Source organism: Panulirus ornatus, chromosome 43, assembly GCF_036320965.1.
Source record: "Panulirus ornatus isolate Po-2019 chromosome 43, ASM3632096v1, whole genome shotgun sequence".
Classification (NCBI taxonomy): domain Eukaryota; kingdom Metazoa; phylum Arthropoda; class Malacostraca; order Decapoda; family Palinuridae; genus Panulirus; species Panulirus ornatus.
In genome coordinates, this window is record NC_092266.1 from 34,461,532 (window position 1) to 34,477,996 (window position 16,465).

The 16,465-nt window shown below is 41.1% G+C and overlaps 2 protein-coding genes across 9 annotated transcripts in view; one reads left to right on the forward strand and one right to left on the reverse strand.

Moving 5' to 3' along the window:
- The window catches only part of LOC139762555 (uncharacterized), a 712,972-nt gene that overhangs the window by 145,381 nt on the left and 551,126 nt on the right, over nt 1-16,465 (reverse strand). The gene's annotated exons all lie outside the window — the stretch shown is intronic.
- Nucleotides 10,731-16,465, forward strand: part of LOC139762242 (probable nuclear hormone receptor HR3) — a 56,855-nt gene continuing 51,120 nt past the window's right edge. The window contains exons 1-3 of the mRNA XM_071686839.1: nt 10,731-10,797; nt 10,933-11,098; nt 11,560-11,773. Coding sequence (XP_071542940.1) covers nt 10,731-10,797; nt 10,933-11,098; nt 11,560-11,773 — 447 coding nt within the window. The remainder of the gene's footprint in view (nt 10,798-10,932; nt 11,099-11,559; nt 11,774-16,465) is intronic.

Here is a 16,465-nt window from a genome sequence, read left to right on the forward strand (position 1 = left end):
ATACTTAGAAAAGCAAATGGATTTGTATGTAGCATTTATGGATCTGGAGAAGGCATATGATAGAGTTCATAGAGATGCTCTGTGGAAGGTATTAAGAATATATGGTGTGGGAGGCAAGTTGTTAGAAGCAGTGAAAAGTTTTTATCGAGGATGTAAGGCATGTGTACGTGTAGGAAGAGAGGAAAGTGATTGGTTCTCAGTGAATGTAGGTGTGCGGCAGGGGTGTGTGATGTCTCCATGGTTGTTTAATTTGTTTATGGATGGGGTTGTTAGGGAGGTGAATGCAAGAGTTTTGGAAAGAGGGGCAAGTATGAAGTCTGTTGGGGATGAGAGAGCTTGGGAAGTGAGTCAGTTGTTGTTCGCTGATGATACAGCGCTGGTGGCTGATTCATGTGAGAAACTGCAGAAGCTGGTGACTGAGTTTGGTAAAGTGTGTGAAAGAAGAAAGTTAAGAGTAAATGTGAATAAGAGCAAGGTAATTAGGTGCAGTAGGGTTGAGGGTCAAGTCAATTGGGAGGTAAGTTTGAATGGAGAAAAACTGGAGGAAGTAAAGTGTTTTAGATATCTGGGAGTGGATCTGGCAGCGGATGGAACCATGGAAGCGGAAATGAATCATAGGGTGGGGGAGGGGGCGAAAATCCTGGGAGCCTTGAAGAATGTGTGGAAGTAGAGAACATTATCTCGGAAAGCAAAAATGGGTATGTTTGAAGGAATAGTGGTTCCAACAATGTTGTATGGTTGTGAGGCGTGGGCTATGGATAGAGTTGTGCGCAGGAGGATGGATGTGCTGGAAATGAGATGTTTGAGGACAATGTGTGGTGTGAGGTGGTTTGATCGAGTAAGTAATGTAAGGGTAAGAGAGATGTGTGGAAATAAAAAGAGCGTGGTTGAGAGAGCAGAAGAGGGTGTTTTGAAATGGTTTGGTCACATGGAGAGAATGAGTGAGGAAAGATTGACCAAGAGGATATATGTGTCGGAGGTGGAGGGAATGAGGAGAAGTGGGAGACCAAATTGGAGGTGGAAAGATGGAGTGAAAAAGATTTTGTGTGATCGGGGCCTGAACATGCAGGAGGGTGAAAGGAGGGCAAAGAATAGAGTGAATTGGATCGATGTGGTATACCGGGGTTGACGTTCTGTCAGTGGATTGAATCAGGGCATGTGAAGCGTCTGGGGTAAACCATGTAAAGCTGTGTAGGTATGTATATTTTCATGTGTGGACGTATGTATATACATGTGTATGGGGGTGGGTTGGGCCATTTTCTTTCATCTGTTTCCTTGTGCTACCTCGCAAACGCGGGAGACAGCGACAAAGCAAAAAGAAAAAAAAAAATACACAAATCAAGACTGCTTGTTATCACCTCCCCATTAGCGCCCTTGATTGAAGTTCCCATTTGTTCCCATGTCTTACGCACTTTATGTACACATGTACATAATTTATATTTTCTGCCTTTATTCATTCCCATCGCCACCCCACCACAAATAAAATAACAACCCCCTTCCCCCTCATATGCGTGAGGTAGTGCTAGGAAAAGACAACAAAGGCCACATTCGTTCACAGTCTGTAGCTGTCATGTAATAATGCACCGAAACCAAAGCTCCCTTTCCACATCCAGGCCTCACAGAACTTTCCATGGTTTACCCCAGACGCTTCACATGCCCTGATTCAATCCATTGACAGCACGTCGACCCCGGTATACCACATCGTTCCAGTTCACTCAATTCTTTACACGCCTTTCACCCTCCTGCATGTTCAGGCCCCAATCACTCAAAATCCTTTTCACTTCATCCTTCCACCTCCAATTTGGTCTCCCACTTCTCCTCATTCCTTCCACCTCTGACACATATATCCTCTTGGTCAATATTTCCTCACTCATTCTTTCCATGTGCCCAAACCATTTCAAAACACCCTCTTCTGCTCTCTCGACCACGCTCTTTTTATTTCCACACATCTCTCTTACCCTTACGTTACTTACTCGATCAAACCACCTCACACCACACATTGTCCTCAAACATCTCATTTCCAGCACATCCATCCTCCTGCGCACATCTCTATCCATAGCCCACGCCTCGCAACCATACAGCATTGTTGGAACCACTATTCCCTCAAACATACCCATTTTTGCTTTCCGAGATAATGTTCTCGACTTCCACACATTTTTCAAGGCTCCCAAAATTTTCGCCCCCTCCCCCACCCTATGATCCACTTCCGCTTCCATGGTTCCATCCGCTGACAGATCCACTCCCAGATATCTAAAACACTTCACTTCCTCCAGTTTTTTTTCCATTCAAACTTACCTCCTAATTGGCTTGTCCTTCAACCCAACTGTACCTAATAACCTTGCTCTTATTCACATTTACTCTCAACTTTCTTCTTTCACACACTGTACCAAACTCAGTCACCAGCTGCAGTTTCTCACACAATTCAGCCACCAGCGCTGTATCATCAGCGAACTACAACTGACTCACTTCCCAAACTCTCTCATCCACAACAGACTGCATACTTGCCCCTCTTTCCAAAACTGTAGCATTCACCTCCTTAACAGCCTCATCCATAAACAAATTAAACAACCATGGAGACATCTCACACCCCTGCCGCAAACCTACATTCACTGAGAACCAGTCACTTTCCTCTCTTCCTACATGTACACATGCCTTACATCCTCGAAAAAACTTTTCTTTGCTTCTAACAACTTGCCTCCCACACCATGTATTCTTAATACCTTCCACATAGCATCTCTATCAACTCTATCATATACCTTCTCCAGATCCATAAATGCTACATACAAATCCATTTGCTTTTCTAAGTATTTCTCACATACATTTTTCAGAGCAAACACCTGATCCACACATCCTCTACCCCTTCTGAAACTACACTGATTTTCCCCAATCTGATGCTCTGTACATGCCTTCATCCTCTCAATCAATACCCTCCCATATGATTTCCCAGGAATACTCAACAAACTTACACCTCTGTACTTTGAGCACTCACTCTTATCCCCTTTGCCTTTGTGCAATGGTACTATGCAAGCATTCCACCAATCCTCAGGCACCTCACCATGAGTCTTACATACATTGAATAACCTTACCAACCAGTCAACAATACAGTCACCCCCTTTTTTAATAAATTCTACTGCAATACCATCCAAACCCGCTGCCTTCCCGGCTCTCATCTTCCACAAAGCTTTTACTACCTCTTCTCTGTTTACCAAATCATTTTCCCTAACCCTCTCACTTTGCACATCACCTCAACCAAAGCACCCTATCTGCCACTTTATCATGAAACACATTCAACAAACCTTCAAAATACTCACTCCATCTCCTTCTCACATCACCACTACTTGTTATCACCTCCCCATTAGCCCCTTTCACTGAAGTTCCCATTGATTCCCTTGTCTTACACACTTTATTTACCTCCTTCCAAAACATCTTTTTATTCTCCCTAATATTTAATGATACTCTCTCACCCCAACTCTCGTTTCCCCTCTTTTTCACCTCTTGCATCTTTCTCTTGAACTCCTGCCTCTTTCTTTTATACATCTCCCACTCATTTGCATTATTTCCCTGCAAAAATCGTCTAACTGCCTCTCTCTTCTCTTTTACTAATAATCTTACCTTTCCATCCCACCACTCACTACCCTTTCTAATCTGCCCACCTCCCACGCTTCTCATGCCATAAGCATCTTCTGTGCAAGTCATCAGTGCTTCCCTAAATACATCCCATTTCTCTTCCACTCCCCTTACTTCCTTTGTTCTCACCTTTTTCCTTTCTGTACTCAGTCTCTCCTGGTACTTCCTCACATAAGTCTCCTTAACAAGCTCACTTAATCTCACCACTCTTTTTACCCCAACATTCTCTCTTCTTTTCTGAAAACCTCTACAGATCTTCACCTTCGCCTCCACAAGGTAATGGTCAGACATCCCTCCAGATGGACCTCTCAGCACATTAACATCCAAAAGTTTCTCTTTCGCTCGCCTATCACTTAACACGTAATCCAATAACGCTCTCTGACCATCTCTCCTACTTACATACGTATACTTATGTATATCTCTCTTTTTGAACCAGGTATTTCCGATCACCAGTCCTTTTTCAGCACATAAATCTACAAGCTCTTCACCATTCCCATTTCCAACACTGAACACCCCATGTACACCAATTATTCCCTCAACTGCCACATTGCACACCTTGGCGTTCAAATCAACCATCACTATAATCCGGCCTCGTGCATCAAAACTACTAACACACTCACTCAGCTGCTCCCAAAACACTTGCCTCTCATGATCTTTCTTCTCATGCCCAGGTGCATATCCACAAATAATCACCCATCTCTCTCCATCCACTTTCAGTTTTACCCATATCAATCAAGAGTAAACTTTCTTGCACTCTTATCACATACTCCCACCACTCCTATTTCAGGAGTAGTGCTACTCCTTCCCTTGCTCTTGTTCTCTCACTAACCCCTGACTTTACTCCCAAGACATTCCCAAACCACTCTTCCCCTTTACCCTTGAGCTTCGTTTCACTCACAGCCAAAACATCCAGGTTCCTTTCCTCAAACATACCTCCTATCTTTCCTTTTTTCTCATCTTGGTTACATCCACACACATTTAGACACCCCAATCTGAGCCTTCGAGGAGGATGAGCACTCCTCACGTGACTCCTTCTGTTTCCCCGTTTAGAAAGTTAAAATACAAGGAGGGGAGGGTATCCAGCCCCTCGCACCCATCCCCTTTCGTCGCCTTCTACGACATGTGAGGAATACGTAGGAAGTATTCCTTCTCCCCTATCCCTAGGATATATATATATATTTTTTTTTTTTTTTTTTTTTTGCTTTGTCGCTGTCTCCCGCGTTTGCGAGGTAGCGCAAGGAAACAGACAAAAGAAAATGGCCCAACCCACCCCCATACACATGTATATACATACGTCCACACACGCAAATATACATACCTACACAGCTTTCCATGGTTTACCCCAGACGCTTCACATGCCCTGATTCAATCCACTGACAGCACGTCAACCCCGGTATACCACATCGCTCCAATTCACTCTATTCCTTGCCCTCCTTTCACCCTCCTGCATGTTCAGGCCCTGATCACACAAAATCTTTTTCACTCCATCTTTCCACCTCCAATTTGGTCTCCCTCTTCTCCTCGTTCCCTCCACCTCCGACACATATATCCTCTTGGTCAATCTTTCCTAACTCATTCTCTCCATGTGCCCAAACCATTTCAAAACACCCTCTTCTGCTCTCTCAACCACGCTCTTTTTATTTCCACACATCTCTCTTACCCTTACGTTACTTACTCGATCAAACCACCTCACACCACACATTGTCCTCAAACATCTCATTTCCAGCACATCCACCCTCCTGCGCACAACTCTATCCATAGCCCACACCTCGCAACCATACAAAATTGTTGGAACCACTATTTCTTCAAACATACCCATTTTTGCTTTACGAGATAATGTTCTCGACTTCCACACATTCTTCAAGGCTCCCAGGATTTTCGCCCCCTCCCCCACCCTATGATCCACTTCCGCTTCCTTGGTTCCATCCACTGCCAGATCCACTCCCAGATATCTAAAACACTTTACTTCCTCCAGTTTTTCTCCATTCAAACTTACCTCCCAATTGACTTGACCCTCAATCCTACTGTACCTAATAACCTTGCTCTTATTCACATTTACTCTTAACTTTCTTCTTTCACACACTTTACCAAACTCAGTCACCAGCTTCTGCAGTTTCTCACATGAATCAGCCACCAGCGCTGTATCATCGGCGAACAACAACTGACTCACTTCCCAAGCTCTCTCATCCACAACAGACTTCATACTTGCCCCTCTTTCCAAAACTCTTGCATTCACCTCCCTAACAACCCCATCCATAATCAAATTAAACAACCATGGAGACATCACACACCCCTGCCGCAAACTTACATTCACTGAGAACCAATCACTTTCCTCTCTTCCTACACGTACACATGCCTTACATCCTCGATAAAAACTTTTCACTGCTTCTAACAACTTGCCTCCCACACCATATATTCTTAATACCTTCCACAGAGCATCTCTATCAACTCTATCATATGCCTTTTCCAGATCCATAAATGCTACATACAAATCCATTTGCTTTTCTAAGTATTTCTCACATACATTCTTCAAAGCAAACACCTGATCTACACATCCTCTACCACTTCTGAAACCACACTGCTCTTCCCCAATCTGATGCTCTGTACATGCCTTCACCCTCTCATTCAATACCCTCCCATATGATTTACCAGGAATACTCAACAAACTTATACCTCTGAAATTTGAGCACTCACTCTTATCCCCTTTGCCTTTGTACAATGGCACTATGCACGCATTCCGCCAATCCTCAGGCACCTCACCATGACTCATACATACATTAAATAACCTTGCCAACCAGTCAATAATACAGTCACCCCCTTTTTTAATAAATTCTACTGCAATACCATCCAAACCTGCTGCCTTGCTGGCTTTCATCTTCCGCAAAGCTTTTACTACCTGTTCTCTGTTTACCAAATCATTTTCCCTAACCCTCTCACTTTGCACACCACCTCGACCAAAACACCCTATATCTGCCACTCTGTCATCAAACGCATTCAACAAACCTTCAAAATACTCACTCCATCTCTTTCTCACATCACCACTACTTGTTATCACCTCCCCATTTGTGCCCTACACTGAAGTTCCCATTTGCTCCCTTGTCTTACGCACTTTATTTACCTCCTTCCAGAACATCTTTTTATTCTCCCTAAAATTTAATGATACTCTCTCTCCAACTATCATTTGCCCTCTTTTTCACCTTTTGCACCTTTCTCTTGACCTCCTGTCGCTTTCTTTTATACATCTCCCACTCAATTGTGTGGGAGGACATATATATATATATATATATATATATATATATATATATATATATATATATATATATATATATATACATGGGCATGAGAAGAAAGATCATGAGAGGCAATATTTTGGGAGCAGTTGAGTGAGTGTGTTAGTAGTTTTGATGCACGAGACTGGGTTATAATGATGGGTGATTTGAATGCAAAGATGAGTAATGTGGCATTTGAGGGAATAATTGGTGTGCTTGGGGTGTTCAGTCTTGTAAATGGAAATGGAGAGGAGCTTGTAGATTTATGTGCTGAAAAAGGACTGTTGATTGGGAATACCTGGTTTAAAAAGAGAGATATACATAAGAATACGTACATAAGTAGGAGAGATGGCCAGAAAGCGTTATTGGATTATGTGTTAATTGATAGGCGTGCGAAAGAGAGACTTTTAGATGTTAATGTGCTGAGAGGTGCAAATTGAGGGATGTCTGATCATTATCTTGTGGAGGCGAAAGTGAAGATTTGTAGAGGTTTTCAGAAAAGAAGAGAGAATGTTGGGGTGAAGAGAGTGGTGAGATTAAGTGAGCTTGGGAAGGAGACTTGTGTGAGGAAGTACTGGGAGAGAATGAGTACAGAATGGAAAAAGGTGAGAACAAAGGAGGTAAGGGGAGTGGGGGAGGAATGGGATGTGTTTAGGTAAGCAGTGATGGACTGCGCAAAAGATGCTTGTGGCATGAGAAGCGTGGGAGGTTGGCAGATTAGAAAGGGTAATGAGTGGTAGGATGACGAAGAAAGATTGTTAGTGAAAAAGAAAAGAGAGGCATTTGATCGATTTTTGCAGGGAAATAATTTAAATGACTGGGAGATGTATAAAAGAAAGAGGCAGGATGTCAAGAGAAAGGTACAAGAGGTGAAAAAGAGGGCAAATGAGAGTTGGGGTGAGAATATCATTAAATTTTAGGGAGAATAAAAAGATGTTTTGGAAGGAGGTAAATAAAGTGCGTAAGACAAGGGAATCAATGGGAACTTCAATGAAGGGGCAAATGGGGAGGTGATAACAAGTAGTGGTGATGTGAGAAGGAGATGGAGTGAGTATTTTGAAGGTTTGTTGAATGTGTTTGATGATAGAGTGGCAGATATAGGGTGTTTTGTTTGAGGTGGTGTGCAAAGTGAGAGGGTTAGGGAGAATGATTTGGTAAACAGAGAAGAGGTAGTAAAAGCTTTGCAGAAGATGAAATACTGTAAGGCAGCAGGTTTGGATTGTATACAGTGGAATATATTAAAAAGGGGGTGACTGTATTGTTGACTGTTTGGTAAGGTTATTTAATGTATGTATGACTCATGGTGAGGTGCCTGAGGATTGGAGGAATGCTTGCATAGTGCCATTGTACAAAGGCAAAGGGGATAAAAGTGAGTGCTCAGATTACAGAGGTATAGTGTGTTGAGTATTCCTGGAAAATTATATGGGAGGGTATTGATTTAGAGGGTGAAGGCATGTACAGAGCATCAGATTGAGGAAGAGCAGTGTGGTTTCAAAAGTGGTAGAGGATGTGCGGATCAGGTGTTTGCTTTGAAGAATGTATGTGAGAAATACTTAGAAAAGCAAATGCATTTCTATGTAGCATTTATGGATCTGGAGAAGGTATATGATAGAGTTGATAGAGATGCTATGTGGAAGGTATTAAGAATACATGGTGTGGGTGGCAAGTTGTTAGAAGCAAAGAAAAGTTTTTTCGGGGATGTAAGGCATGTGTACGTGTAGGAAGAGAGGAAAGTGATTGGTTCTCAGTGAATGTAGGTTTTGGCAGGGGTGTGTGATGTCTCCATGGCTGTTTAATTTGTTTATGGATGGGGTTGTTAGGGAGGTAAATGCAAGAGTTTTGGAAAGAGGGGCAAGTATGCAGTCTGTTGTGGATGAGAGAGCTTGGGAAGTGAGTCAGTTGTTGTTTGCTGATGATACAGCGCTGGTGGCTGATTCATGTGAGAAACTGCTGAAGCTGGTAACTGAGTTTGGTACAGTGTGTGAAAGAAGAAAGTTGAGAGTAAATGTGAATAAGAGCAAGGTTATTAGGTACAGTAGGGTTGAGGGACAAGTCATTTGTGAGTTAAGTTTGAATGGAGAAAAACTGGAGGAAGTGAAGAGTTTTAGATATCTGTGAGTGGATTTGGTAGTGGATGGAACCATGGAAGCGAAAGTGAATCATAGGGTGCGGGGAGGGGGGAAAAGTTCTGGCAGCGTTGAAGAATGTGTGGAAGTCGAGAACATTATCTCTGAAAGCAAAAATGGATATGTTTGAAGGAATAGTGGTTCCAACAATGTTACATGGTTGCGAGGCATGAGCTATAGATAGAGTTGTGAAGAGGAGGATGGATGTGCTGAAAATGAGATGTTTGAGGACAATATGTTGTGTGAGGTGGTTTGATTAAGTAATAATAGGGTAAGAGAGATGTAAGGTAATAAAAAGAGTGTGGTTGAGAGAGCGGAAGAGGGTGTTTTGAAATGGTTTGGTCACATGGAGAGAATGAGTGAGGAAAGATTGACCAAGAGGATATATGTGACAGAGGTGGAGGGAACGAGGAGAAGTGGGAGACCAAATTGGAGGTGGAAAGATGGGAGTGAAAAAGATTTTGTGTGATCAGGGCCTGAACGTGCAGGAGGATGCAAGGCTTGCAAGGAATAGAGTGAATTGGAACAATGTGGTATACCGGGGTTGACGTGCTGTCAATGGATTGTACCAGGGCATGTGAAGCATCTGGGGTAAACCATGGAAAGTTCTGTGGGGCCTGGATGTGGAAAGGGAGCTGTGGTTTCGGTGCATTGTTACATGACAGCTAGAGACTGAGTGTGAATGAATGTGGCCTTTGTTGTCTTTTCCAAGCACTACCTCACACATATGAGGGGGGAGGGGTTTTTTATGTCATGTGTGGTGGGATGGTGATGGGAATGAATAAAGGCAGCCAGTATGAATTATGGACATGTGTATAAATGTATATGTCTGTGTGTGTATATATATGTATACGTTGAGATGTATAGGTATGTATATTGGCGTGTGTGGACATGTATGTATATGCATGTGTATGTGGGTGGTTTGGGCCATTCTTTCGTCTGTTTCCTTGCACTGCCTCGCAAACGCGGGAGAGAGCGACAAAGCAAAATAAGAATAAATTGATATGCAATGGATGTCATGGAAATAAATGGGCAATTTTAGCAGTCTTGGTGATGTTCAGTTTAGGTCATTACCACAATGTCTGCTGAACTTGCCTTCACTCTGAGCCCCAAATTAGCTTCAGTCTTTATTGTAAGCCTGCCGAGTTCTTTATTTGATAATGTAGATAATATTCGTTTGTACAGTATGGGAGTTAGTTCTTCTGTCATGTGGCCCTTCTCATAAACCTTCATTACTATCATGCAACTTTTGAATTCCTCCATATCATATTCATGAATAATCTTGTCTCATGACTTATTCCATTTATCCACTGGTTGGTTACTTTATTTGTACTTCCTTACATTTCTAACTTGTTTCCTTCTTTGTTTCTTCGAAGTAACCTTTTTTTGCTAGTTTCAAAGAAGTGTTTACTTCAACATCGTCATTTTCAGCCTGAAGCTTGAGGGTTTTAATCATCTCTTCTGTATTTTCTCTTCTGAAGTAGGCAAATTCATAGCTTCTGTCCTCTTTTGTGAATATTTTTACTTAAGGTACCATCTTTTTTGTTCTATTTTGGACCTTATTTTTCAGAATTATGTTTCTTCAAATAGGAAGCTTTGTCAGATACATGATGTAGATATCTCCTTGTTCATTTCATCATTTATGTATTGTAGTCAAATGCAGTTGTGATATCCACCAACATAATTATTCTTATCAACAGTTCTCTAAATGTGGTGTTCTGATGACGAGCTGGATTCTTGGTCAACTAACAGGGTCTTGTACTCAGACTTTTATGGTTTGTTTCCTTAAGATTATAGGTATATTTTGGACTTCCACTGTATTCTGTTTTCATTATTTTACATTTGGTTGAATCAAATTTCCTTTACCAGGTGTTTATACACATGTGGAGCTTATTTAGGTCTCCTTGCAGATTTATGCAGTTTTAGTCATTGTTTACCTCTTGCTATTAAGCAACATTTGCAAACATTCAAGGATGATGTTAGTCTCCATGCCAAGTCATCTCCGTTGATGAAGAAGAAAAACGGCCATAGATCAAGCATGGTGTCAGGTGCCTTCTGGCAGTCCAAGAATGCATAGTCTGTCCAATTAACTTTCTTGTCAAGACCAGTTATCATTCTGTCATTGTGACACAGCACATATGTCATAAGAAATATAACAAGTTGAATGAAGGAGTTTCCTTGTATGTAATTGTTTGTGAGATTTTTTTTCTCTGGGACTCTCCCTATTTGTCATTTTGTTTTACTGATATTTCACTGGAAAAATTGTATGAAAAAGACCTAATTTTCTGTTGATAATGACTGCAGAAACATTGCAATATAGTGTAAGATTTTTTTAATCTAGTATTTTCATTATTGTATGAAGGTTGGCTTAGTATTGTTTTTAGAGAGGAAAGCAATCACTTGTAAAGCATTTTTTTTCATGTAAGTGAAGCTTGTTGGGAATTATGCATGACTAGATTTCATTATATTTCTTGATTATGTAAAGTATTGTTGTAACTTTTTTTGATGATCATTTGATTATCATTTGTTATGGACAGTATGGCAGCCAGAACTGATGTATGGTTCATAATTCAGTGTTATAACACCATGTTATGTGTTATCTTTACAGATCCCACGCAACTTGATGAGATTGTTGCACGTTGGGTAGCTGATGCTCATTTAAGAACGTGTCTATACTCAAGTGAACACATAGCAGATGTTTTAAGAAAACAAGCTCTTGACATTTCCAAAGTCACCTACTACAAAAATATGGTAAGAGTACATCATAATTAGCATCATTTTTAGTTATTGTGTTGTTTATTGGTTGGTTAGGATTTTCATTATATGTGTGGATCATGGTGAGGTGCCTGAGGATTAGCAAAATGCATATATAGTGCTGATGCATAAAGGCAAGGGGGATAAAAGTGAGTGTTCAAATTACAGGGTATAAGTTTGTTGAATATACCTGGTAAGTTGTGTGGAAGGGTGTTGATTGAGAGGGTAGAAGGTATGTACAGAGCATCAAATTAGGGAGGAGCAGTGTGGTTTCAGAAATGCTAGAGGATGTGTGGATCAGGTCTTTGCTTTAAGGAATGTGTGTAAGAAGTACTTAGAAAAACAGGTAGATTTGTATGTAGCTTTTATGGATCTGGAGATTGCATATGATAGGGCTTATATAGATGTTTTGTGGAAGGTTTCAAGGGTATATGTTGTGGGAGGAAAGCTGCTAGAAGTAGTGAGAATTTTTTTTCAAGGATGTAAGGCTTGTGTACAAACAGGAAGAGAGGAGAGTGAATGATTCCAAGTGAATGTTGGTCTGCAGCAGTGGTGTGTGATGTCACCAGGGTTGCTCAGTTTGTTTATGGATGGGATGGTGAAGGAGATAAATGATCAAGTCTTGGAGAGGAGTGAGAATGCAGTCTGTGAGGGATGAGAGGGCCTGGGGAGTGAGTCACTTAATTGCTGATGATATAGCACTGGTGGCAGATTTGACTGAGAAATTACAAAAGTTGGTGATTAAGTTTGGAAGAGTGTGTGAAAGGAGAAAGTTGAGAGTGAATATGAATAAAAGCAAGGTTATTACATTTAGCAGGTCAAGGGACAGGTTATTTGGGATATGAGTTTGAATGGAGAAAAATTGGAGGGTGAAGTGTTTTAGATATCTGGGAATGGACTCAGCAGTGAATGGAATCATGGAAGCAGAAGTGAGTAATATGATTTGGGTGGGGGTAAAGGTCTTGGGAGCACTGAAGAATGTGTGGAAAGAGAGAAATATATCTCAAAGGGCAAAAAGGGTATGTTTGAGAGAATGATAGTCCCAGCAATCTTATATGGATGCGAGGCATCTGCTATAAATAAGGCTGTGTGGAGAAGGGTAAATGGGCTGGGAATGAAATGTTTGAGGACAATATGTGGTGTAATAATGTGGTTTGATTAAGTAATGACAGGGTAATAGTTTTGTTGAAAGAGAAGAAGAGGGTGTGAGGAAATGGTTTGGACATACCGAGAAAATGAGTGATAAATGTTAAAAAAGAGGATATATGTTTTAGAAGTGGAGGGCACAATGAGAACGAGATCAAATTTGAAATGGAAGGATAGGGTAAAAAAGATCTTGAGCAATTGGGGCCTGAACATGCAGTAGAGTGAAAGGTGTACATGAGATAGAGTGAATAGGAACAGTGTGGTATACTGGGGTTGATGTGCCGTGAATAGACTGAACCAAGGGCATGTGAAACATCCAGGGTAAATCATGGAAAGTTCTGTAGGGCTTGGCTGTGGAAAGGGAGCTGTAGTTTCGATGTATCACACAAGACAGCTAGAGAATGGATGTGAGCAGATGTGGCCTTTCTTTGTCTGTTCACAGTGTGTATTATGATTCACTTTAAAATGTGGTCAGAAGTCATTTTGGTATGTGTGCCTTTTTTTTATGGTGTTTTGATACAAGTGTTATTGTGTTGTTTTGATATCTGTTGTATTTCATTACCTGTTTTGTTTTTTTGGGTGAGGTTTATTGTAAGCAGAATGGAAATAGGTGGTTGATCAGAGGGGAATGCAAAGAGTGTGTCAGGTGGTTCTTGTATGCAGTTTTGATGTGCTAATGGTAATTCTGGTAAGGTAGATTGCTGTAGGTGTGGTTGGTTAGTTGCAGAGGCTAAGGATATTAAGAATTTATTAGTTCACCTTAGGGATCTTGGCTGTGGGTGTTGAGTCAGGCAGGGAAGTGGGTTTTAAAATCTCCGCTTAGATTAGTGGTGGGTCTGTTGATTTTTCCGTTGCTGGAGAGTGTATTTGGTTGGGCAGGTGTTGAAGGGAGATAATAACAAGCTGATCATGATAGTGAGGTTTTTATATTTTTATTTTTCTGTATAAGATTTCAAGTGTTATAATTTTTTTATGGTTTGTTTTGAATGTTGAGTAGTGTCAGTGATTGTGATGTTACAGCATGCAAGTTTTATAAGTCCTTTATTTTTTTGCACTGTCTGTTTTTCATAGAACAGTATAGTTATAGAAAGTAGAGAGGTGGATGTTGGTGCTAATATGTTTTTTTGGATGATGCATGTGTGTATATTGTATTCTTGAAGCAGATTGAGCTTGATTTTTATGAAGCTGATGATAAAGTAGATAATGTTTAATTTGTGACTGGGAACCTGAAAGAGGTTTATATTTTTGTAGGGTGGAGCCTTGTGTTTTGTTCACTGTATTTGATGTTTTCAGTGGGATTTCGGGGTTTGAGTGAATGTTGTGAATGATGGTATATGGATGGATGCTCCTCATCCTTGCAATGTTAAGAAATCTTTTATATGGGGTAGTGGAGTGGAATGTAAATCAACCCATCTTTAGTAACTGCTACCTCAGATGGAGTCTTGTTGCTTTGTGATGGGGTTAAGGAAAAATGGACAGATTTAGGGTGGTGGTGCAGGGTTAGGATGAATATCATTGGCCACTTTTAATAGGGGATGATTGTTGGGATATCTCCCACCTTTGCATTTTGATTTGAAACTGATTTGTATTTAGGAGGAATCCTACATATTTCTTTAGAGTTATTTTTATCTTTTTCTTCTGCATTAAAGAATCAGAATCCAATTTAATGTTTTTTTCATTTTTGTGTGTGTATTTTTATACTTTCATATGTGCAACTGGAGGGATGTCTGATCATTATCTTGTGGAGGCTAAGGTGAAGATTTGTATGGGTTTTCAGAAAAGAAGAGTGAATGTTGGGGTGAAGAGGGTGGTGAGAGTAAGTGAGCTTGGGAAGGAGACTTGTATGAGGAAGTACCAGGAGAGACTGAGTACAGAATGGAAAAAGGTGAGAACAATGGAAGTAAGGGGAGTGGGGGAGGAATGGGATGTATTTAGGGAATCAGTGATGGATTGCGCAAAAGATGCTTGTGGCATGAGAAGAGTGGGAGATGGGTTGATTAGAAAGGGTAGTGAGTGGTGGGATGAAGAAGTAAGAGTATTAGTGAAAGAGAAGAGAGAGGCATTTGGACGATTTTTGCAGGGAAAAAATGCAATTGAGTGGGAGATGTATAAAAGAAAGAGACAGGAGGTCAAGAGAAAGGTGCAAGAGGTGAAAAAAAGGGCAAATGAGAGTTGGGGTGAGAGAGTATCATTAAATATTAGGGAGAATAAAAAGATGTTCTGGAAGGAGGTAAATAAAGTGCGTAAGACAAGGGAGCAAATGGGAACTTCAGTGAAGGGCGCAAATGGGGAGGTGATAACAAGTAGTGGTGATGTGAGAAGGAGATGGAGTGAGTATTTTGAAGGTTTGTTGAATGTGTTTGATGATAGAGTGGCAGATATAGGGTGTTTTGGTCGAGGTGGTGTGCAAAGTGAGAGGGTTAGGGAAAATGATTTGGTAAACAGAGAAGAGGTAGTAAAAGCTTTGCGGAAGATGAAAGCCAGCAAGGCAGCAGGTTTGGATGGTATTGCAGTGGAATTTATTAAAAAAGGGGGTGACTGTATTGTTGACTGGTTGGTAAGGTTATTTAATGTATGTATGACTCATGGTGAGGTGCCTGAGGATTGGCGGAATGCGTGCATAGTGCCATTGTACAAAGGCAAAGGGGATAAGAGTGAGTGCTCAAATTACAGAGGTATAAGTTTGTTGAGTATTCCTGGTAAATTATATGGGAGGGTATTGATTGAGAGGGTGAAGGCATGTACAGAGCATCAGATTGGGGAAGAGCAGTGTGGTTTCAGAAGTGGTAGAGGATGTGTGGATCAGGTGTTTGCTTTGAAGAATGTATGTGAGAAATACTTAGAAAAGCAAATGGATTTGTATGTAGCATTTATGGATCTGGAGAAGGCATATGATAGAGTTGACAGAGTTGCTCTGTGGAAGGTATTAAGAATATATGGTGTGGGAGGCAAGTTGTTAGAAGCAGTGAAAAGTTTTTATCGAAGATGTAAGGCATGTGTACGTGTAGGAAGAGAGGAAAGTGATTGGTTCTCAGTGAATGTAGGTTTGCGGCAGGGGTGTGTGATGTCTCCATGGTTGTTTAATTTGTTTATGGATGGGGTTGTTAGGGAGGTGAATGCAAGAGTTTTGGAAAGAGGGGCAAGTATGAAGTCTGTTGTGGATGAGAGAGCTTGGGAAGTGAGTCAGTTGTTGTTCGCTGATGATACAGCGCTGGTGGCTGATTCATGTGAGAAACTGCAGAAGCTGGTGACTGAGTTTGGTAAAGTGTGTGAAAGAAGAAAGTTAAGAGTAAATGTGAATAAGAGCAAGGTTATTAGGTACAGTAGGGTTGAGGGTCAAGTCAATTGGGAGGTGAGTTTGAATGGAGAAAAACTGGAGGAAGTGAAGTGTTTTAGATATCTGGGAGTGGATCTGGCAGCGGATGGAACCATGGAAGCGGAAGTGGATCATAGGGTGGGGGAGGGGGCGAAAATTCTGGGAGCCTTGAAGAATGTGTGGAAGTCGAGAACATTATCTCGTAAAGCAAAAATGGGTATGTTTGA